This window comes from Mustela nigripes, chromosome 16 (genome assembly GCF_022355385.1).
Source record: "Mustela nigripes isolate SB6536 chromosome 16, MUSNIG.SB6536, whole genome shotgun sequence".
Taxonomy (NCBI): domain Eukaryota; kingdom Metazoa; phylum Chordata; class Mammalia; order Carnivora; family Mustelidae; genus Mustela; species Mustela nigripes.
The window spans coordinates 31,626,085-31,650,380 of record NC_081572.1 but is presented as its reverse complement, the minus strand read 5'-3'; the positions used below and the strand labels follow the sequence as shown (position 1 = coordinate 31,650,380).

The 24,296-nt window shown below is 44.9% G+C and overlaps 1 protein-coding gene and 1 long non-coding RNA gene across 3 annotated transcripts in view; both read left to right on the top strand.

Annotated features, from left to right (window-relative positions):
• MRPS23 (mitochondrial ribosomal protein S23) overlaps positions 1–2,266 on the top strand; it is a 5,680-nt gene extending 3,414 nt beyond the window's left edge. Inside the window, exons 3-5 of the mRNA XM_059380866.1 lie at positions 446–523; positions 735–861; positions 1,275–2,266. Coding sequence (XP_059236849.1) covers positions 446–523; positions 735–861; positions 1,275–1,427 — 358 coding nt within the window. The 3' untranslated portion in view covers positions 1,428–2,266. The remainder of the gene's footprint in view (positions 1–445; positions 524–734; positions 862–1,274) is intronic.
• A 596-nt stretch (positions 2,267–2,862) lies between these two features.
• Positions 2,863–24,296, top strand: part of LOC132003332 (uncharacterized) — a 67,988-nt gene continuing 46,554 nt past the window's right edge. For both annotated transcript variants that reach the window (XR_009400169.1, XR_009400168.1), the window contains exon 1: positions 2,863–2,986. This is a non-coding gene — a long non-coding RNA (uncharacterized LOC132003332). The remainder of the gene's footprint in view (positions 2,987–24,296) is intronic.

The following is a 24,296-nucleotide window of genomic DNA, read 5'->3' as shown; positions in this document are numbered from 1 at the left end:
ACCTCTCTCTCTCTGCCTGCTTCTCTGCCTACTTGTGATCTCTGTCTGTCAAATAAATAAATAAAAATCTTTAAAAAAAAAAAAAAAAAGAAGAGGCAAGATGTACAATGTACAAGATGTACAATAGTGTTTTCTGTCCTTGGAGTTAAACTATGTAGCTGAGGGGGAATGATAGATGCATGTATGCTTGTATATTAGAATATTCTTGGATGGATACCCAAGAAAATGGTTAGTGTTGCTTCCTGGGAGGGAGCTGGGGGTTTGGGGTGGAGGTGAGCAGGAATGTTAACTTTTAATTGGATACCTTTTTGTAATATTTGGTGTATTAGCCATGTGCATGCATAACTTAATTAAAAAAAAATAAGTTTATGCTTGGCTTAGTAATTTTTCTTCATGGCCATGATCTGTAAGTGGAGATTTATGTTGTGTTGTTTATATTTTCTAGGAAATTTTATTCAGCCTATGGATCTGGTCAGAGAGCTTTTGATCTGTTCAATCCAAACTTCAAGTCTACCTGTCAACAGTAAGCCATTTTAACATATCTTGGGTTAATTTTTTTGGTTTTTTTTTTTTTTAAGGAATTTAATGATCAGTTTGAGGAGTTTTGTTGAATTCCCCAGGAGGAAAAAGCTACTCCTATAGGAAGATGTGTTAAGGGAAGGCTTTATACTGTGTAACAGCATGTTGATGACTCTCAATATACAGACCTCAGATGTGACTGTTTGGAATTCCAGGTTTGTGGAGAAGTACATTGAGCTACAGAAACTTGGAGAAACTGATGAAGAGAAGTTATTTGTGGAAACAGGGAAGGCTTTATTAGCAGCAGGTGTCATTCTGAGAAGAGTAGGAGAAACAAGGACTGTGAGTATTTTTTAATTAAAATTATTTTAAGGATTAGTTGTCTCTTTGTTAGAAGTTGAAGGCTTGGTTTTTCTTCTCCCAACCTTGGCCTGTGTCCCTGAACACCAGGTCAAATGCTGGTAGATGAAATATACTGAAATTTAAAAAAGATGTGTACATATACATATACTAAAATTTTGTGATAGTGACTGCTACTTGGAACAAGTGAGTTAGTATTAGGGCTTTTGAAATTATGGTTCTCTAGAGATTTTTATCATGTGTGTTGCTTGTTATAATAGAATTTGACCTGGGATATTAATGTTAATGTTTTGATTCCATGATAGAATGTGCTTAGCTTCAGCTAGCTTCAGCTTCAGCCAGTCAGTGGAGTGAAAATGACATCTGTGTGATGTATTTATGTTTGGTCTTTTAAGCAAAAGGAAGGTAGTCACATTTCCTGGGAATCTGAACCCACGGGTGTCAAACCTCAAACAGTATTGGAAAAAAACCAGCCTCTTCAAGAAGTTCCCCAGGATCAGCGTTTGGAGACATCTGAAGAACAGCCAAAAGGTCTCTCACCTCCCTGAAGAACTTGTATTCCATGTATACTGACATCCAGACTGTATTCACTAAATGAATGTTGAACTGTTTTTAACAGTTGAACTGTGTAAATGTTTCCCAGTCTCTAAGGCATTATGTTTGCCTTCTTTTAGTTCCTATTTCTAGGTTGTCATAAGCTCAGTTTCATGGTTTGAATGAACTTTTATGTTAGGATGGTATTAAATAAAGAATTCCCTGACTGCTTAAAAAGTAAATTTACTTTAAAATTGTAAATAGCATGAGGAAACCTTTATAAGAATGGTTTGAATGGGACACGTTTTGAGTAGGTCTGCTTAGATTTCTGTGTTAACATGTGGGTTGGCTATATCTGATTCTCGGTATCTTTCTCTTTTCTGGCTCCGTCAGGCTTTTACTTGTGCATATGGTATGTCCCCTGGGCCAACTGTTTCTGTCTGTAGATAATTTACATTTTACTATAGAACTATTGCTTTTCAACTTGAGAGGTCACGCTGACTTGTGCTTTGTGGTAAAAGTGAGAACCTATCATTGATGATAGACAGAGGTCGAAACTATAGCTTTAATCTCATAGATGAGGTTGAGGATGCTGGAGGCAATTAGCATAGGCCCGAACCTAGTCTGCTTAGTAAAGATTTGAATGAATAAGTGATTACATTCAGCCGAAGACTGAATTTAGAGGACATCTGTAGATAACTGGATTGCCAGGTGGAGGCCAGCTCATTTAGATGCTGTTCTCCCCCGGCATCCACCTGCCTCCTGGTGTGGAGATGTGCTCATGAGACCTTACCAACTGTTCTGCTTTCTTCATTTTCATATCTTCTCCTGAATAAATGACATCTTCTTCTAAGTGTGTAGCTTTTGTATTTCTGATCAGACCAGTGGTTTTCAGGTAGTAGAAAGAAGTTGCTTCAGAAATTCTCTGATTTTCGAACTCCTGTAGCTTTTCTGTTCTTTGCGTGCAGTCTCTTCTGTGTTCTGGCAGACCAAGGGCAGAGCCCACACCTCAGCCTGGGCACGGCCTTGCACACGGTGCTCTGGGAATGGAAGGTGAATAGTACATGAGGCAAAAGCAGTTTTCGGCCATGCTGTATCTCCCTGCCACCCCTGTCACCGTTTTGCAATTCTTCTTGTTTGTGGAATGTTTTACTTTTAGATGGGAAAGTAAATTCATCCATTCAACAACCATAGACAGCCAGTGAGTGCCAAGCTTGGGGAGGAGGTCTTAAGCAGGTGGGAGAGATGGTTCTGTTGGGGGTCACTCATTAACTTTTCTAGACCTTCTGTTTCTGGGGTTTAAAAGGCAGCTTTTTTTGCCATAATGATAATGATGACATTTTTAGAAAGTTGTTTGACACAAACTTTATATTTTTAAAATTTGTATGTATGTATGTATGTATGTATTTTTAAAAGATTTTATTTATTTATTTGACAGAGAGTGAAAGAGTACAGGCGGGGGGAGCAGCAGAGGCAGTCCCGCTGAGTGGGAGCCCAACGCAGGACTCAGTCCCAGGACTCTGGGATCATGACCTGAGTGGAAGGCAGACACTTAACCAATGGAGCCACCCAGGTGCCTCTATGTTTTTTTTTTTGTTTGTTTTTGTTTTTTTTTTAGATTTATTTAATTTAGAGAGAGAGAGAGAGAGAGAGCATGAGCCGGAGGGGCAGAGTGAGAGGGAGAGAGAACCTGAAGCAAGCTCTGTGCTGAGCGCAGAGCCAGATGTAGGGCTTGATCCCATGATCCTGAGATCATGACCCAAGCTGAAGCCAAGATTCAGATGCTTAACCAACTGTGCCACTGAGGTGTCCCTGATGCATAATTTTTTTGAAACTGTACAGGCACATGGTTCAGAATTTAAAAGTAAAAGGCCAGTCTCCTTTCTAAAACCTATCTCCAGCCACCTAGTTCTCTCCCCCGAGTCCATTTCCTTTCCGGGAATATTTTGGGCATATGCGTGAGGACATTGTGCTTACTGTCCTGTACCTCGTTTTTCTACTTAATATTATTGTCTCAGATCCTTTGTGTGGATGCCTAGTGATATGATCAGTGCCTGAGTGACAAAAGTGGCTGTATGTGTTCTTGGGTTGCAAACATGCCAGTGCTGCTGTGGGCGTACCCGTCACTGTGGTACTGCTGGAGTCGCATGTCTTTGATTCCGATGTTGTCCTCCACAGAAGCTGCTCTTCTACACTCCCGCCAGCAATATGCAGGGATGCCTATATCCCTGCACCCTCACCAGTACATTTCCAGCTTGGTTTTTTTTCCTTTTTTTTTTAAAGATTTTGTTTATTAGAGAGCATGCACATGGGCAGGAGTAGGGAGAGGGGTAGAGGGAGAGGAGGTGGGAGAAGCAGACACCTGCTGGGCATGGAGCCCAGGTCAGGGCTCAATTCCAGGACCCTGAGATCACGACCGGAGCCAAAGTCAGACACTTAACCGATTGAGCCACCCAGGCGCCCCCATTTCCATCTTGTTAAATCAGACAGACTCTTTCCTGAGAAGAGTCTAAGCCTGGACCTTACAGCAGACGTCTTCATGTTGAATCTCCGTGGTCAAAACAGTGACATTGAAGATTTCTGGGGAGTTCAGAGCCCTTCACACAGTTGGTGTAGGCAAAAGCCATCGACAACATAGAGATGCTTGGAGAGAATGGAAGTATGAGCTCATTCTTGCATTAAGGAGCTTAAAATCTAACTGGGAAGATGAGTGACTTTGGAAACAATAAGATGAACAGAAATTCTTTTAAGTTATGATATGAAATAATGGTAGTGTCGGGTAGGAGCCAGCTCTAGACTAGTCCAGGAATACCACACGGAGAGCCTTGAAAGGTGGGGGCAGTTGAAGTAGGCACGCTGTTTCCCCTGCCTGGAGCACCCTTCCTGCCACCGCAGTCTTGAGAAACTGTTTTCACTGCCTGTCCAAGTGGGGCCTTCTCAGGGGCGGCTGGCTGTCTCAGTCGGTAGAGCATGTGGCTCTTTATCTCAGGGTCCTGAGTTCAATCCACATGTTGGGCATAAAACTCAGTTACAGAAAAAAGAAAAAGGAAAGAGAAATGTACATGCTTGGAAATGTTAACTTGATATTCAAATCAGATCTCCAGTCCCTTGCAGAGCCTCTTCAGGCTGCACTCATGCACATCATTTAGTTGGCATACCTGGTCTGCTGTTGGCGCTCTTGCCTCACCCCTGGTCGTCTGTTCTGGGAGGGGACTACCTTCTTTCTATTCAGAGTGTCAACAGGTGCAGAAATTCTTAGTTGTATCTACTGATACACTAAACCGAGCCTTTTCTGGAGTGGGCCCTCCGTGTGGGTTTGCTAAACTGAAGCCAAGGAAGGCATGTGTCCAGGTTACAGTGCAGTTTGCAAAGACAAGTTGGAAGATCTGAGGCTAGTTCTGGTTAATTCGGTTTTTGCTCGTGTGCCCTTGTGCCTGTGACGGTGCCAGACTACAAAATAGGAATAATATTTGCCTCTTTGGCTTCCAGTTATGTGAAAGTTGATACTGAATGCAAAGCTCATTTGTAATATGTGTGACAGGTCAGGGGTCAGATCATGGTGGCCTCAGTAACTATCCAGAGTTGTTCAATTGGGTATAAGGAAGTCTGAGCAGCGAAGTAACATAGTGAAAGTAGTGTTGTGTGGAAGGAAGATTCACCCAGATGTGATGCAAAGAATGGGGTTGGAGCGGGCAGAGAGGGGGGAGGGCGGGAAGAGGAGACCTCTCAAGGCTTTGGTCTCTGCAGCCATGCCAAGGTTACAAAGCTTAGTGACCAAAGTTAGTGACCTACATCACTAACAGCAAGGTTGGGAGGAGGGCTTCAGTTCTCAACATACTGAGAGGTAATGGTGCATCGTCCAAGTGGCAGACAGAGGGATGAGTTAGATGTCTGGGAGATAGGGAGGAGGTCGCTAGCACAAGGCTAAGGGTTGGAGCCAGGAGAATGAATGAGCTCTCCAGGGGGAGTGTAGAGAGATACTGGATGGTCGGGGACTGAGCCAGATGAATGCTCTTAGTTAAGGGACAGAAGGAAAAAGAAAGTCAGCAAAGGAAACAGGTCACTCATCTCCCATCATCTATATAGCAAGGCTTTTTTTTTTTAAATTTTTATTTATTTGAGCGAGAGCAAGAGCGCTCAAGTGAGGGCAGGGAGTGTGGGGAAAGGGAGAAGCTCTCCATTGAACAGGGAGCCCGACACAGTGTAGGGCTCCATCCCATGACCCTGGGATCATGACGTGAGCTGAAGGCAGACACTTAACCAACTGAGCCACCCAGGCGCCCTTATAGCAAGGCTCTTTTAAGTGGTACTGGATTTACAAGGTTTTTTAGAGTTCTTCATTCGCTTCTGTTTAGTAGGCCTTATTCTTGATCATGTGTCCTTAAAAGGCAAACCCAAGTCCTTTTGTAATTTTGTCTAATACTTAGTGTCATGTTCTCTGAACATGAAAGCAGTATTATAGAAAAATCGGTGCTCTGAGAGGATTCCTGATTTATTTTTAAATTTTATTTTTTCAGTGTTCCAAGATTCATTGTTTATGCACCACACCCAGTGCTCCATGCAAATAGTGCCCTCATTAGTACCCACTACCGGGTTCACCCAGGCCTCACCAGCACCCTCCCCGCCAAAACCCTCGGTTTGTTTCTCAGACTCCACAGTTGTTCTTGGTTCGTCTTCCCCTTCAATTTCTGCCAGTTCACTTTTCCTTTCCTTCTCCTAATGTGATTTTTTTTTTTTTTAAGATTTTATTTATTTGACAGATCACAAGTAGGCAGAGAGGCAGGCAGAGAGAGAGAGGAAGAAGCAGGGAGCCCCATGCAGGGCTCGATCCCAGAACCCTGGGATCATGACCTGAGCCAAAGGCAGAGGCTTTAACCCACTGAGCACCCAGGTGCTCCTGATTTTTTTTTTTAAATGATACTGTATTCTCTGTAAATAAATGATGGCTTGACATTTAAAAGCACTGCACAAATTCTGTCTTTAAAGAAAGTCATTTAAGTGGGATAAGATTTTCTCTGAGCCCCGCACTGGTGCCTGCCTCCACTCTTGGGAATCCAGACAGGCACACAGGAGCTGTGGGGCCTCTTCCATCCTTCTAGGCTCTGCGCTCTGAGCAGGTCTAACTCAGAGCTGGGCCACCAGTTCTCCTGACGACACGGGCACTAGGGCCTGTGACATGATGTGGGTCTGGTAGTGCCCGTGCTCGCATTGCCTCAGGAATGTGGGGCCAGGGACAAGGATGTGAGGATGTGAGGATGTGTGTTGGGGGTGGGGGGTGTGAGATTATCACTTCGCTGAGGGTCTCTCTGTTCCTGAGCTCTTCCAGTCTTCCAGAACAGCCAGAAGGTGGAGGCGTGATTGGTGAGATTCATCATGTGTTTTGAGCCTTCGGTGGTGCTCAGGGAGATGGATGCCTGAGTAGGTTCCGTGAGCCACATGGTTGAGGTCACTTTGTCTGGGGGAGGAAGGGCATCTCCTGTGGGGAAGACAGGAAGTGGCTTCCCTGTCACTCCTAGGGTAGCGCTCAGTGCGGCCTGTGGGTGTGTGACTGGGTGAGCCCAGTGCTGGAGCAGTTTCTGTGGAGATGTGAACCAGACAGTTGATTGTTTTTGCTGTGGCCCTCAAATGAAGAGCTCGCTGGGGGAAAGCAAAGGAGGCAGGAAGTTGAGTGCTATGCCCCCTCCATCCATATGTTTTCCAGGCAGACGATTTTTGTTAGTTAGAATGGTAGCTGACAATGAAATTCCATTTGGGGTAGAGTTTTACCCTCGAATGATGCTTGTCTTGGACTGGAACTCAAATGTCAGTCACCTGACCTAGTTGATCTGTTCTTTTAATTAAAAGATGGTTCTGAGCAACATCCAGTACTGGTCTATTTATTATTTATCAAACATTTTCCTTCCAGCAGTTAGTGAAAGGTCAGTGGCTTTAACGGATGCTTTGTTTTTTGGTGAGTTGCTTAGATGAAAAAGATGTACAATCAATCTCTGCTCCCTCCTGTTTGCTCATAGGCAGGACACTGTTTAATAGTCATTGTGGCATTTAGGATCGCAGGCCTCTGAAACATGCAGAAAAGTGCATGTGCATCCCTTGCCGCTGAACATTTCTCCAAAAGTAAACATCAGGTTGTGATTATGGTTAATAATGAGATATTGATTGTTTGGAAAATGTCACCACCAGGGACCGTTTGGCCGCAGCACCGCTAGGTGGCGCTGCACTCTTGAGCTGCTCAACCACATTAATTTATTTCCTTGCCTTGGGGTACCTTGCCTTTCAAGGTTGGTGAGTGTCCTTGTAAAATAATGTTCTGGCTGAGGTTTAGGAAGACAAGGTCCTGGGGTGCCTGGAATATAGTAGATATGGGAGCTGATAGGCCACAGGACAAATGACGGAGGCCTGTGGGGGAAACCGACTGTGTTTGCACCATAGTGGGAGGAAAGGAAGGAGCTAACTGTGCTGAGTCCCTAGAGACTGCCCAGGGCAGTGTTCCCTAACCTTCTCCAGTCAATGACAAAATGTACAAATTTGTTGCGGAGGATGGAGCAGGGAAGCGATGTGGGCAGAGAGGCAATGTGGAGGAGTGGAAAACCCCCAGCAGGCCAGGGACTGAAGCCCTGATCAATTGCCTTGTCTTGTGACATTAGGGGAGTTGGTGAATAACTTGACCCTCAGTTCCCTTACCTGTAAAGCAGAGGTCCTAACATCTCCCTCATCAAGGTGCTATACGGGTTAAAGAGGAACAGGAACATAGTTCTTGGCATGGAGTCAGTCTTTGATCTCAGTGCTTGGAAGGCTGTCAGCAACTGTTGCTTCCCACCAGATGAAGGCGAATGTACATTAGATTAAAATGGAGAAGGGGGCGCCTGGGAGACAGTCAGTTAAGCGTCTGCCTTCGACGGGGTCGTGATCTTGGTCCTGGGTTTGGGCCCTTGGTTGGACTCCCTGCTCAGTGGGGAGTCTGCTTCTCCATCTCCCTCTGCTCTCCCACCCCTCACCCACTCATGTGCACACTTTCTCTCTCACTCTTTCTCTCTCTCAAATAAATAAAATCTTAAAAAAAAAAAAAAAGGAGAAGAAACAAAAACCTGGGATTGTGTCCCTTTTCACCATCTACTTGTCTAATCGCTTCTCTCTTCTCATCAACCCCCCCAGCAGTTGCGATCTCTTTTATCTTCTTCCAACCTTCTAGCACCAAACCAATCAATCAGCTAATCAATCAAACAAAAAAGCAAAAAGACAAAGGAGAAAGCTAAAGAACAGCCTGGGAACTCGTCTATTATTGGAGCTTACCCAGTGCTGGTAGGTTACACTGGAAAACTTGCTTTTGTTTATTTGTGTGTGTGTGTGTGTGTGTGTGTGTGTGTGTGTGTAAAGCAGTGTTTTAATGGCATTCCTTCTGTTTCTTCTTTCCTTCCTTATTGTCCTCCTTGTGGTAAACTTTGCTCTTTTCTTTCTCCCTTCTGCTCCCCGATTATGGAGGGAAGCCAGAGGGTTACTATCTAGAGCAGAAAGAAGAAAATGGCTCCAACCCTAGAAACACTGTTTCTGGGTGCCAGGGCTGCACAACCCTTGGGGCAGGAGTTTCTGGAACTCCCTCTGGTTCTCCTCCCAGTGAAAGACAGTGTTGATGACAGGGTTGGAGTGGTGCGTGGGATAGGAATGAGGTCTGGAGAGTCAGAAAGATCTATTTATGTCCTGGGGCACCTGGGCGGCTCAGTCGGTTAAACATCTGCCTTCAGCTCAGGTCATGATCTCAGGGTCCTGGGATCAAGACCCATGTCAGGCTCCCTACTCAGTAGGGAGTCTGCTTCTCCCTCTTCTTCTGCCCCTCCCCACCGCTTGTGCATGCTCTCTCTCTCAAATAGATAAAGGCTCTAGAAAAAAGGAAAGATCTAGTTATGTCTTTTCCACTGTCCTGTGTCCCTTTCACTCCATTTGACCTTGGTTAGTCTGCAGTGGGACGCACCTGCCACTGGTTACCTGGGGTGCTAGGCTAGAGGGTGAGGCTGAGGGTGCCACTGGGGAACATTACAGAGGAAGAGCTCTGGCCTCTGGTGTCAGTCAAAGAACTGGGTTCCAGTGCCGGCGCTGGTGCTCCCTGTGTGACTGTGGCTTTGGGCAGGTCATTAACCCTTCTGAGGAGCATTCCATTCCATCACAGGGTCTGGAGCCCAAGAGATCCTTGAAAGTGGACTTGTTGAGTGAATGAATGAACAAATGAATGGTTTCCTCATCTAAACATAGGGATAATAATACTGCATCAAGTATGTTTTGGGCTGCAGAACCCAAAGAAGATGCTGGTTGTGGCTGAACTTTGGAAACTCTGAAGCTGTCTACAGTTCCATAAAATAAAGATGCCAGTCAGAAGCAAATGCCCCTAATCTTAAAAAAAAAAAAAGAAGAAGAAGAAGAAGAAGAAGAAGAAGAAGAAGAAGCAAATGCCCCTGGAGCTCCTGGTGCTGGGCCTGCCTGGGAAGGAGAGCAGAGCCCAGCACTGTGTGCTCAGGAGAGGAATGGCAGCAGGCGAGCACGGCTGGTCTAGTTTCTGCGAGCTGAGGAATTCTGCAGGAGATGGCAGGTTCTTCAGACCCCCTCGTGGGTGCTTGCTTTAAATCCTGAGTGTGCTCAGCATTATCTCTTGAATATTAAGCACAAAGAGAGTTGGATCCTGGGCTTTATCACCAGCTTCCCTTGGCCCCTGGCAGGGGAGGTGAAATGGCCCTGCTCCATCTCAGCAGCGAGGGTCATGGCCTCCCTGCCTCCCTGGAGTTCATCCCCTTCCTCAGGCCTGGCTCCCTGCCGGAACCATTTTCCCCTGCCCTGGCATGAACGAGCCGTTCAACGCTTCCAGCCCCTTAAATGTATAATTCAAGGGACGATGGGCTTGTGTTACCATTGCTGCCAGCAGCCTTGAGCTGACTCGTAGCACAGGCAGGGTTTCCCTTTCCAGCCTGGGGAAAGGGTGGGTCAGTGCCTGGGTCACCTCAGTGAGTGCGCCCAAGCCTTGGCTCCTGGTTGCCCTGGTCCAGCCACACTCATGAAGCCCCCGAGGTTAGAACAAGAGAAAGCCAGCTTAATCCCAGAAAGTTTCCAATTTAAATCCTAAGAAGGCAAAGCTTGTCTTTGGCGCCCCTACACCATCCCTAACTTTCCTACTTTTGGTTGTGAGAGAAGACAAAAGGGCCATGGGAGACAGGCCAGGTGAGATGGAGGGGTCTGGTCATCTGAACTGCAGGCAGGTAGAGGGCACCAGAAAGTTCCACAGTCCTGCAGCATTCCTGCCGTGTCTCTCCTGGCCTTCTGGGCAATCCGACCTCCAGTGCTGCACATTCTCAAGGTTAAAACTGTTTATTCCTTCCCTTTTGATTATTGACGGATGCACCTAGCATGGCTTCTTAAAAGACCATTTCAAATATCTGTAAAGCCAAGAAACCCAAATTTAGGAAAATCTCACCAGCAGGACTTAGTTCCTGTGTCTATTGACTCACAATTAATAACTATATTATAGTATTACTATTAAATAATTGATTATAATAGCTATTATATAACAATAAATAATACTAATGAAATTCACATAATTAATGCTAGTGAAAGGTAGATGACATGCTTTTTGCTCAACCAACATGCACATTCCCAAACCCCCAAAGGGGTTCCTTTAAGATCTAAAGGACTTGACTGTACTTTACTGTCATGTTGAAGAGAATAAAGCTTTTAGGTATAATCAAGATTTCTTACATATGAGAACTCAGTGACCCATAGGGAATGTCAGCCATAAAAAAAAAAAAAAAAAGGAAGAATCGAGTGTACCTCCATTGTTTACTGACATTTAAAAATAGCTCCATTAGCCCACAACCGAGACCAAAGATGGCATGGAGAGCAGCGAGGCACTAGATGAGGCTCTTGGAGATCCCAGTCCAGCCCCGACTCATGTACTCATTGGCTGTGTGACTTTAGAAAGACAGTCAACCTTTTTAGCCATTTGTAAAGTAAGGGGGTTGAACCACAAGACCTCAGAAACCCTATTCTCTGGGTCTTTGGTCCAAGAAGAGCTGCAAAGATGGGGAAAACAAGCACATTCCAAGACTTACTAAATACTTAAAAACCTTCTCACTTTAGAAAAAGAGGATTTTATTTATTTGAGAAAGATTGAGTGGGGAAAGGAGCAGAGGGACTAGCAGACTCCCTGATGAGCAGGGAGCCCAATGCCTGGGCTCCATCACAGGACCCTGAAGTGACCTGAGCTGAAGGCAGATGCTTAACCGACTGAGTCACCCAAGCGCATGAAAACCTTCTCACTTTTAAATTTGGATTATGGATGGGAATGCAAGCTGTTACAGTAACTCTGGAGAATAATATAGAGGTTCCTCAAAAAGTTGAAAATAGAACTACTCTATGACCCAGCAATTGCACTACTGGATATTTATCCCAAAGGAACAAATGTGATCTGAAGGGGCATGTGCACCCAAATGCTTATAGCAGCAATGTTCACAATAGCCAAACTATGGAAAGAGCCCAGATGTCCATCAACAGATGAATGGATGAAGAAAACATGGTATATATCTACAATGGAATATTAGGCACCCATCAAAAAAATAAATCTTGCCATTTGCAACAACATGGATGAAACTAGAGGATATTATACCAAGTGAAATAAGTCAGTCAGAGAAAGACAATTATCGTATGATCTCACTGATATGTGGAATTTAAGAAACAAGGCAGAGGATCATAGGGGAAGAAAGGAAAAAATGAAACAAGACAACACAAGAAAAGGACAAAAACTGCAAGAGACTCTTAATCAGGAAACAAGCTGAGGGTTGCTGGAGGGGAGGGGAGTCGGGGATGGGGTAACTGGATGATGGACATTGGGGAGGGTGTGTGTTGTAATGTGCACTGGGTATTATATAAAACTGATAAATCACAGACCTCTACTCCTGAAACAAATAATACATTCCATGTTGATTAACTGAATTTAAATTAAAATAAATAAATTTTGATTATGGAAACACTCATAAGGATAGACAGAATGGTATGATCCTCCATAGGTTCATCATGTAGGTTTAACCATTATTAATATTTTGCTTATTTGCTCATGTAGATCTTTTCTGAAGATTTTGCTTATCTATATATTTTTCTGTATCTTAAAGCATGTTCAAACATGACTTCTTTCACCCAAGGCTTCAGCCTGCTTCTCTGAAAAGTAAGACCTGTCCTTATATCAACACCATTACCATTGTTAAGCCTCACAACATGGCAATTAACTAATTTTCTAATATTACCTGATAACCAGTCCATACTCAAATTTCCCCACACTTCCCAGAACAGGCTGTCTGCCTCCCACTTCGTCAGCCCATCGCTGGGGCCAACCATGGTCAGCTCTTGCTGTGTTTGGTGCTTCTGGTGAGTAGCTTTGCACATGGCTTCATACCCCCAGCTGCTGTCATTGCCTCTTGGCTTTCTGCTAGGACAGATGATGGCTCGGTAACTTCCATTCTTTCTTCTTCCACAGCAGCATTTACCCCCTCAGTTCCTCTGTGTAGTAACACTTACTAAGGTTCTGTTTGGGGTTGAACTGTGTACTCTTTCCCAACCCCCAAAAGAGGTATGTCAAAGTCCTAGTTGTTGGTGCCTGTGAATGTGACCTTATTAGGCAGTAGGGTCTTTGCAGATGTGATCGGGTGAAGACAAGGTCATGCTGGAGTAGAGCCCTAAACCCAATGACTGGCATCCTTAGAGGGAGAGAGGGATTTGGAAATAGACACACACACACACAGAGGAAAGACAGCCATGTGGAGACGGAGGCAGAGTTTGGTGAGGTGCAGCCACCAGCCAAGGAGCGCAGAGGTTTGCCAGCAGCCACCAGAGGCTGCAAGAAGCAAGGCAAAAATCTCTCCAGGGCCCTCAGAGGGAGCACAGCCCTGCCCACACCTTGATTTCAGACTTCTGGCCTCCGGACTGTGAGGATACATTACCATTGTTTGAAGTCACTCCATTTGTGACAGTTTGTTATGGCCACCCAAGAAACTGCTACGGTTCCTCTACCTTTGGAGCATCACTATAAGGGAAACTCGGTTTTCCTCCTTCCTATGCAGGGAAGAACCCTGCTCTTCTCTACTGCGTTTCTCCCAAGGACTTTCCTTTACTACTCACGTAAAACCCTTGACTTCTGGTCACCAAAAGGGGCAGGGGCTGGGAGTTCCCCACAACAAGCAATTGTCTGCTGCACCAGCTTGCTGTCCTACAGTTTAATTTAATTCTGACACTATCTACCCAGACATAGTATCAGATCCCACAGGTTAAGGGCTCAGTCCCACAAGACTGCCCCTCAACACACACACACACACACACACACACACACACACACACTCTCTTCAGATGCCTGTGGAAATGACGGATTATCACCTATACTTGTAACCAACCAGCTATAGACTGCAAGTTCCAACAACCCTGTTCTCAGTTTCAGCTGATTTGCTAGAGCAGCTCACAGAAACCAGGGAAACTCATTTACCAGTTTATTAAAGGCTATGATAATGAATACAGCAGAACATCCAGAGGGAAGAGATGCATGGGACAAGGGCACCTGTGCCCTCTCTGGGTGCGCCACTTTCCCGGCACCTCCTTCCACGTGTTCGCCACCCTGGAAGCTCTCAGAACCCTGTACTTTTGGGATTTTATGGAGGCTTCATCACGCGGGCACAATTGATCATTGACTCTACTGTCACTCCTTCTCCCTTCTCAAGAGAATGAGGGATGGGGCCGAAAATTCCAAGTTCCTAATTATGGTTTGGATTTCCAGTGATCAGCCCTCATCCAGGAGCCATCCAGGAACCCACCCAGAGTCACCTTTTTAGAGTTAAAATGCTTCTTTCACTCCTATCAGAAATTACAAAGGTTTCAGGAGCTCTGTTTTAGGAGCGGGGGGCAGAGACCAATATGTATTTCTTATTATGAATTGCAGTATTACAATCACATAAAATTATACCTCTATTTTTTTTCAAGATTTTATTTATTTATTGGACAGAGAGAGATCACAAGTAGGCAGAGAGGCAGGCAGAGAGAGGGAGAGAAGCAGGCTTCCTGCGGAGCAGAGAGCCCGATGTGGGGCTCGATCTCAGGACCCCGGGATCATGACCTGAGCTGAAGGCAGAGGCTTTAACCCACTGAGCCACCCAGGTGCCCCTATACCTCTATTTAAAAAAAAAAAAAAAGATTTTATTTATTTATTTGACAAAGCACGTGAGAGCGCACAAGCAGGGGGAGTGACAGGGAGAGGGAGAAGCAGGCTCTCTGCAGAGCAGGGGGAGCCCAAGGTGGGACTTGATCCCAAGACCATGACCTTCACTGAAGGCAGACGCTTTACCAACTGAGCCACTCACACACCCTATACCTCCGTTTCTTGTTCCATCCACTACATCTTGACTCTTTGCTTTGTATGATGAGGATAAGAACCGAAGTTTCAAACACAGCTGGAAGGACCCAGGATGTGAGCAGTCCAAGTGTGGAGGGCAGCGTTAGGCAGAGGGTGGATGCATTCTGATCCCCGGTGGCCACTGCTCCATCTTCTTGGTCTGCAGAGACACTGGCTGCCTGGACACTGTGTCCACAGTTCTGTGTCCCAGAGCCAGGAGCAGACATGTGAGGGAGAGTCTTGCCCAGAGTCGAGGTTGTTTCATTCTCCTCCAGGGTCTGCCTGCTTCCCTCCCACGTCACACAGGTCTGTTTCTCTGGGAAGGTCCCAGACACTGGTCATAGACATGTGCCCCTCATGTGGTCTTGGCCAGTTTGGTACATTATCTTCCCTCTTTGCTTTGGCTGTGAGTAAATCCAGAGTTAAAGTTACAACCACATGCAGCTGATAGAGGAACTTATAATGGCATTTGTTTTGAAAATTATGAAATATTTTAGGCATACAAAAATTACAGAGAATATATAACAAATATCCTGTCACCCAGCTTCAGACATAAAACTTAGCAAAGACTGAAGTCCTCTGAGCCCTAGGTCCCATTCTCCCACCTCCAACCCCCGTGGGACCTCTCTTCCTAGACTCGCTTTATCCGTTCCTATTTAAAAAATAATGAATTTCCCTAAACGTATGTCCCTGTAACAAACATATGGTATCATTTTGCATATTTAAAAACATTCTGTAAGTGGCTTTTTACTATATATATCACTGTGTACTTTGTTCTTTTTTTTTTTTTTAAGATTTTATTTATGTATTTGACAGACAGAGATCACAAGTGGACAGAGAGGCAGGCAGAGAGAGAGGAGGAAGCAGGCTCCCTGCCGAGCAGAGAACCCAATTTGGGGCTTGATCCCAGGACTCTGGGATCATGACCTGAGCCGAAGGCAGAGGCTTTAACCCACTGAACCACTCGGGCACCCCTGTAGTTTGTTCTTTATACTCAAGGATTTTACTTTGGAACTTCCCTGTGTTGATGCATGAAGCTCTAGTTAATTTTCACTGCTGTGTAGTATTCCACTAGAAGACTAGACAAATGATTATGCAGTGTTTCAAATCATGGCCCTGTGGCCAAAACGCTGGGGTTCAAATCCCAGCTCTGCCACTTATTAGTTCTGCAACCTTGGGCAAGTCAGCCTCTTTGTGCCTCAGTTTCCTCAGCCATAAGATGGGGCAAATGATAGCACCTCCCTCAGTCGACATGAAAAATGGAATGATGTAACAGCTGTGAAGCATTGAAAATAAGCCTGGGGCACAATGCACCCTATTCAAGAGCTGGCTAGCACCGTTGCACGTTTATTTTCCAATTGGTGGACGTTTCCAGTTTTTCCCTGTCTCCGGGATGTTGCAGGGAACATTATTCTGTTTCTTTGTGCACGTGTGCCAGAGAGTTCCTGCGGGCTAGGGCACACACGTGGGAGTGGATTGCTGGGCCATAGGGTATGCCCTTCTTTCCTTTTCTGGGCAATGCGAATGTGCTCTCCAGCCCAAGATGCTGATCCTCACTTTCGACTGGGGGTGGGGCCTCATGTGTTGTGTTGGTGCACTGCTTTTGCTTAAACTTGGCTAAATCTTCCTTTCCCTTTACCCGAATGTCCCCATCTCCTTATCTTTATCCCAGTGTGGACTTTCGTGAGCCTTCTCTTCTCCATGCTCCCTCCTTTTTCTTTGGAGTGACACAGGATGTAGATACATAAAGGTGACACAGGATCCCCTGGAATGAAAGACACAATCCTCAGGGGCTGCCTGCTCCCCAGCCTGGACCTCCAGGCTTCCTGCTCTCGGGACTCATTAGGGTTGCTACCTGTTGTGCTCACATGGAGGGCTCACTGTGTCATAGGTGCTCTGTGTATACCATCCTGTTCCGTCTCATAAACGCCATGAATAGGACCATTAGTCCCGCAACCTTGACTCTGGTGAGGCAGTCTGATGCCAGAATCTGTGCTCCTATGTAGGGCCTCCTACGGGGTTGTGGTGTGAGGTGGCTCAGGCTGCATGTTGCACAACTCGCAGGGGCACCATTTTGCCCAGATGGCAATGTGAATGGCGCCCCCTGGAGTTGTGGAGTGCAGTGGCCCCAGCCTTCTAAGTAAGAGCTTAAAGCAAATGCTTCCTACTTGCTTGACAGGCTTAGAAGGGCAGCCCCCACTCCCTACTGAGGGGCTCTGCTGCTCAGGATTTATAGGACTTTCTTAGGATCATGGTTCTTCATGTTTTAGAAGCCTATTGGCATGAGAGCCCTCCCACCTATATAAACATTGTTTAGGAAGGGGGAGCCCAGCATGGGCCCTGCGTGCTGACACCAACCATGTAAGGGCACGCACTCGGCCGCTGTCTGTGGCTTTCCCCCTTGGCCACCGCAGACTTATTGAGCAATATATTATGAGTGTGGCTCACTCCGATGATGTGTTATGGATAAATCATTAAGGAGGCAGCTCACCGCGGTGATGTATTGGTGTAATAGATCATCAGAGTGAAGTCTTCTGCCGACATACGGGCTGGCTCAAAGGGTGGTGTCATTCAGGGAAGAATTAGCCCAGCAGCAGATCTGGCTTAATTACAGGATAAAAGGTTTGTGAATGATAGGCTGAAGTCTGCAGCACTAGCGTTTTGATTCTTGATGTAAAAATATAATTGGGCTTCCTGAGAGAATTTTTGATGATTTCCAAACAGCCTTCCGCTCCATCACAACAGCACGACTGGCCATGTGGTGGCAGGGGTACCCGCCATCAGGGGGCTCTCCAGGCCCTTCCCACATTTGAATTACTGTCGTCCTTTCCATTTGTAGGTCACAGAATGAGTTAAAGGAGATAAAATCCAGGAGGCCTGCCTTTGAGGCCGTCAGAATGATGTCCTTAGCAACCAGATCAGTGGAATTGAGTGATTTATTCAAATCATCATTAACTAAGGCAGTGGTTCTTGACTAGACCTTTGTGCATGTGTGGGGAAGATGGTGGGGGTGGGGGTCTGCTGAGTGTGTGTATGTGTGTATGTGTCTGAGGACATCAGCATCTTAGGGACAATAGTAATAATCATGTTTATCAGACATTTCACAATGTGCTACAGGCTTTGCATGTATTAGTTAATCTCATTAGGTTCATATGATAACATTGTCAGACAGGCATTCTTTTTCTTCTTCCTCCTCCACCTTTTCCTCCTCCTCCTCTTCCTCTTTCTCTTTCTTCTCTTCCTTTAGCTCACCATGTACTTTTTGTAATTGTGGGCGAATTGCTTAGCTTCTCAGAGCTCCAGTTTGCTTATCTGCAAAATGGGAATAATAATAGCACTGCACTGATTCAAAGTGTTGAGGGAGCCAAGAAAGATCCTGGGTGGAAAGAGCTTTAGGTTCTGCTGACACATGAAACGGGCCATTGTGACTTTAGCTTCTTGGAACAGCGTTTCCAATGGCATTTGCATTTTGCTTGTGTTTAAATCCAGGAAGGATTTATGTAAGGAGATTGATTCCCTAAGTGTTATGAGTCAGAAAAACTCTTTTACCATGAAAAGGTGAGGAGATTTGGCTTCTGGGGGTCAGCTCAGGCTTGGCCATTTACAGTAAACCCTTTGATAAAGAAGCCACTTATTTCTGGCCTCTAAAATCAAGGGCATCTCCTTGTGAAGGTAAAAGTCCAGGTAAGATAAGATTGATAATCGTACATTACAGACTTTATTAAAGATGTCTAGATTAAAAATTGGGTTGTCTGTCAATCAATGAGCCTGTTTTCCACATTTTTCTCTGTCATTTACTAAAAATATTCCTGTATAACACTGAACCCCCTGTGGACATCATAAATGCTAATCTCTCGTCCCTTCTTTTCAGAAGAACAAGCTTGGTTGTGCTCCCTTAGCAGATGTCCCTGGGTTTGTCCTTGTCTTGCTAAAAGCCTTACTATTATATAAAGTTTTCTTGAGTCATGTGATTTGAAGTGAGGAAAAAGGGCACATGAATGGAATTCACCAATGAAGTGTGGCTTAGGTTCAATTTCCTTGAACCCCAGTGAGAGGAGACAGGTTGGAAACAACCAACCTGAAGATTGAGCTAATGCTTGTCAGACAACTGTTGATTGGTAGGTCACTGTGTTGGGGTCCCTTGTGTCAAGGAACCAAGTCAGCATCATTGGAGTGTCCTAATATCTTGGCTTGAGTTTGCTGATGTCTTAGGTTGGGTTCCCTGGAGTCAGACTCTGAGATGGAGAGCTGCATGTAAAACCTTCATTGGGGCATTCTCTGGAGACACACCTGTAAGGGAGCAAGGCAGGCAGGACCCGGCAGAAGGGGAAGATGTCCCCTGTTGCAGTTGCCATGGAGATATTTGCTAATTGTACAGGGACTCTGCAAGTAGGACGGCCCTTCAAAGTTGTCAGGAGCTAATTGGGCTGGGCCTTTGCATCATTCTATCAGCTAGTGATCGCTAGGGCCATCCCTGGGAGAGGATGCACCTTGGGTAAAGTAATCTCCGGGGAGGGATGAAGCTCTGAGCCATCAGCAGCCCATATTCCAGCATCTGGGTAATGGGTGGGTGGCCCCAAAGAAGAGGATCTCAACTGACAGAACCCCTAGCGGACTGTCCTTTGAGCTGCTCAGATTCACTTGCTTAGCACAGTAAGTTTGCTCCGTCTCTGTGGAGATATCCAAAGTGTGGACCTTCATGCATCCAGAACTTGATGAGGCCTACCAGGCATTGTGCTTCTTGACTGGTGGTGGGAGCTGAGACTCTAGCTCTCTGGAACTGGGATGCCTCTTCAGAGCTCTTCCAAAGGAGAAGAGGAGGTCGAGCATTTGCATGTCCATCTTAGTCAATCCTTGGCTATAGGCTGCTTCCTGGAAGCGGTATAATTTTGGGCAAGGCCATTGCCTGGTGCTAGAGTGATCCCCAGTGAGGGATGTGGCCCCAAGTCATCATCAGCTAATAGTCTCCGCAGCTAGAATGGGTGCAGAGGGGGTCTGGGCAGGAACCACAATATCCACTCATCCAAACTCCAGAGCTGGGGCCAGAGTAAGGCCCAAATTTAAGGAGTCACTCATCCTTAAGATTGTACAAATGCAGATTTGGCACTTGCCTCACTCTAGCCCTGACCCTGTCTCACATTCATGGAAATCTAATATCAGAAATGGTAGACATTTTAGGTTGCTTGGGATAAACTTCCCAGTTACCATGAAGGCAGCCTCTTTCTGAAACTAGTAGATTCTTGGACAACATCGTCCTAGAATATTTCCTTTCTACTTCTCTTCAGGGAATGGAAAGGTAGACACTGGGGAAAGGTATTACTTGTTACTACTGCCAAAAAAAAAAATTCAAAATGCCTTTCCTAATCAGCCAGTTATTCTATAACTTTGTCTAAGCCCCTGGTCATTTCCCTATGATCTTTGTGTTCTGGAAATAAACTCAGAGGAGGGAGTTTGAACTAGAAGATTCTTCAGTTCCCTTTCGTTACCCATGGCATTGAGGATATTATCCAGTCCTGAACCTGCTGGCCAGCTTCAGTGGGTGGGACCACTCCCCTGCATTGAGGGAGCATATTCCAGAATGGGCAAGAGAGAAGACCAGCCATGCTGTGCTAGAAGAATGGGAGGTGGTTGAAAGGCCAGAGAAATACATAACTCATAGGCAGGTAGGAATCAGAGTTGGATTCTAAAAGGAAGTTGGAATTCCAAAAGGAATTTTGGAATTTCAAAATTCCAAATTTCTTTCAAAAGGAAGAAAAAGCAGGAGTTGATTATAGAGCAGCCTGAGCAAAGGGCGACATGGTGTATGGGGCAGCATCATTCCAGAATTGATCCTGACTGTGCTGGATCCTGGCTATGGCATCCTGGGTATGTGAGAAATCCATGCATAGTTTTTGTCTTGCCCTTTCACACAAAAAGTCTTGGGCCATCCTTCCCAACTTAATATATATGTAGTCAAGGCAATTCTAATCAGATCCCATGGCAGTTTTAATTTTTAACTTCACAACATGATCATAAAGTTCATCTGGAAGGATGAATGCATGAGAATGGCTGATAAAATGTTGAAATATCAGGATGTAGTATTACCTACTCACTATCAGAGGTATTACAAAGCAACAGTAATTAAAGCAGCATGGTACCGGTATAGGATTAGGCAGTTGAACCAGGGGAGTACAACAGAGAGTCTAGGAACAATTGGCATATATATGGGCATTAAGTATATGACAAAGATAGCATTTGACATCAGTGAGAACAGGATAGATAGTGTTGGGAATGGGTTGTGAATTTCAGGGGAATTTTAAATTTAATTCTCTATCTGACACCATGCCCCATATAAATCTCAAGTGAACTAAAGATCTAAAAATAAAAAGTGAAACTATGAAAGTACTAGAAGAAAATATAGGGACTCCTTGAGCATGACACAAAACCCAGAAGACAGCAGAGAAAGAATGATAGTTCTGACTATATGAACAAACAACAACTGCTGTATGAGGAAAAATACCACAGACAAAAAATTAAAGAACGGAAGAAAATGTTTTAAACATACATAATAGACAAAAGGTTAACATTGATAATATATAAAGAGCTGCTACAAATCAGTAAGAAAGAGAAATAAGATGGACAAACAAGGGCAATGAATAGACAATGTGCTGAGGAAGAAATATGTGGCAGAGAAAGCATGAACAGATGCGCAACCTCAGCAACAATCAGAACAATACACGTCAACAGAAAATGAGATATAGTCTCCCTTTTGAGATTGGTAAAGGTTAACCAGATTGCTAGAACTCAGTGTTTGGGAGGATGCAGATGAAAAGCGGTACCTAGTTGGAGCTGAAACTTGCAATAATGTTTTTGAATAATAATTTGGCATTATCAGTTAAACTTGAAACCTATTTGCCCTTTGACCCAGAAATTATACCTCTTGGAATTGATCATACAGAAAGCTGCCTTCGAGAGGGACGAGACGTATGCCCAAGTAGGTTTACTTGGCATTATTTGTGATGGCACAACAACAAGAATAATCCATCAGGGGAAGAGAGGTTGGGTAAATGATGGGATATCCATACAATAGAAAGGCATTAGAAAGAACGGGGCTGATCTATGTTGTACAGATTTGGAACAAGGTCCCCAAGAAGCTGTTAGTTCAAGAAAAAAGTTGAATATTCCATAAAGCATGAGTCCATTTTCTAAGCAGTTAAAAAACAGCATTTAAGTTCTTATTGTAGAAATTGTCACTTTCGTAAAAAGTGAAGAGCAGGCAATAGTGCAATGAACCCCTATAGTCCCATCACCTTGTTGCAACAACGTCAACTCTTGGTCATTTTTTCCATCCCATTCACTTGCTTCTTCCACCTGTGGATTATTTGAAGCAGATCCCAAATATCCTATCATTGTATACTCGGATCCACTTCCACATTCAAAGGACGATGCAAGCGGGGGAGCAAGGCTCAAGGAATACATAGAAGTTGATGTCAGTGGTCATTGGAGGAGAATGGGGCAGATGAGGGTGGATTTTCATTATAAACATCTTGGTATTATATGATTTGTTTTTGCATTATTTATTTTTTAAATACCTCAGTAAAGTTTTTTTTTTTTTTTTTTTTTTTTTTAAAGATTTTATTTATTTATTTGACAGAGAGAGATCACAAGCAGGCAGAGAGGCAGGCAGAGAGAGAGGAGGAAGCAGGCTCCCTGCTGAGCAGAGAGCCCGATGCGGGGCTCGATCCCAGGACCTGGGATCATGACCTGAGCCGAAGGCAGCGGCTTAACCCACTGAGCCACCCAGGCGCCCCAGTAAAGTTTTTAAGAGAAAGAGGGAAAGGAGGGGCACCTGGGTGGCTCAATGGGTTATGCCTCCGCCTTTGGCTCAGGTCATGATCTCAGGGTCCTGGGATCGAGCCCCACATTGGGCTCTCTGTTTGGCAGTGAGCCTATTTCCTCCTCTCTCTCTGCCTGCCTCTCTGCCTACTTGTGATTTCTCTCTGTCCAATGAATAAATAAAATCTTACAAAAAGAAAAAAAAAAGAGAAAGAGAGAAAGGAAACCTCAACCATCCCTTTTACCTCTACAGGAACTCCTAAATTTTAAAAAAGCAAACAAGTGATTGTTACCTGATTTTTTTTTTTTTAAACATAAGCTCTAGGTCAATACAGGACTTTAACCCATGACCCTGAGATCAAGCACACTCTACTGACAGAGCCAGCCAGGCACCCTGTTACTTGATTTTTTAAAAACCACTTCAAATCTTTTATGGAATGGCTTGGAATTAATGCATCAATAAAGATATTAAAACTTGAGGACCTAATATTTATTATTATCAGAATATCCAGTTTGGGTCAAGTTTTTGATAGTTAAGTTATAGCCCTTTTTGTGTTGTTGTGTGTATAGTATGTATATTATAATACAGAAAAGCTGTTTTTTTTTTTTTTTTTAAAGTAGGCTCAGTGCAGGACTTGAACTCATGACCCTGAGATCAAGGCCTGAGCTGAGATCAAGAGTCCGTTGCTTAACTGACTGAGCCACTCAGGCACCCCCCAAGAGAAGCTTCTTTAAAATCAATGTTGTTATGGACTGAAAGTTTGTCCCCCCCCACCCCTCATTTGTCTATTGAAATCCTAATCACCAGTCCTCAGTGTGTTGGTATTTGGAAGTGGGGGCCTCTGGGAACTAATTAGATCATGAGGGGGGAGCCCTTGTGAGTGGGATTAATGCCTTCATAAAAGGGACCCACAGTGAGAACCCAACTGTCTATGAACAGGGAAGTGATTCTCGTCAGACACTGCATCTAGAGGCACCTTGATCTTGGACTTCCCAGACCTCAGATCTGTGAGAAGTAAATTTCTGTTGTTTGGAAAGGGCCCAGTCTATGGTGTTCTGTTATAACAGCTCAAACAGACTGAGACAGATGAGTACATTTGTTACCATTTTATGGAACTGCTGTGGCTCAATTGCTAAGTTCCCAGAGGGAGACTGATTGGCCCTCATTGGGTCAGCTGCTCTCTATGCTGGGAGCTGGGAGGGTGTCGTATTTGGAGACAGGTGGTGAGACCTGGCCTGCTTCTGTGCTTCTCTCTGCTGTTTCTTTCCCTCATGTTTATTGGCATAACTGCCCCATCTAGCCAGGAAGAACATCTTGGAAACAGGGAAAGTGACTTCAAAGACAGAGGATCTGGGTTTGAATTTACTGTGACTTTAAGTAGGTCCCTTATCTCCGAGGCTGGTTCCTCACTTGAGTTAAGGGATGTGCGGAGAAAGTGCCTTATGGATGAAGAATGCTGAAACATGCCTGGCACAAAGTAGGCCTTCAGTGCACTTTTGTCATGAAGTGTGCACTGCGGCTTCTCATTCAAGGATGTGCCTGCTTCTGGAACATTCCGGTGTGGAGGTCTCGGAGCTGCCACAGCACAGGCGCTGTTACTGCAGAAGCTGTCAGCAAAGGCCTCCTCCTCTCCTTCGCCAGCTGGGCCGACAGGACCAGGCA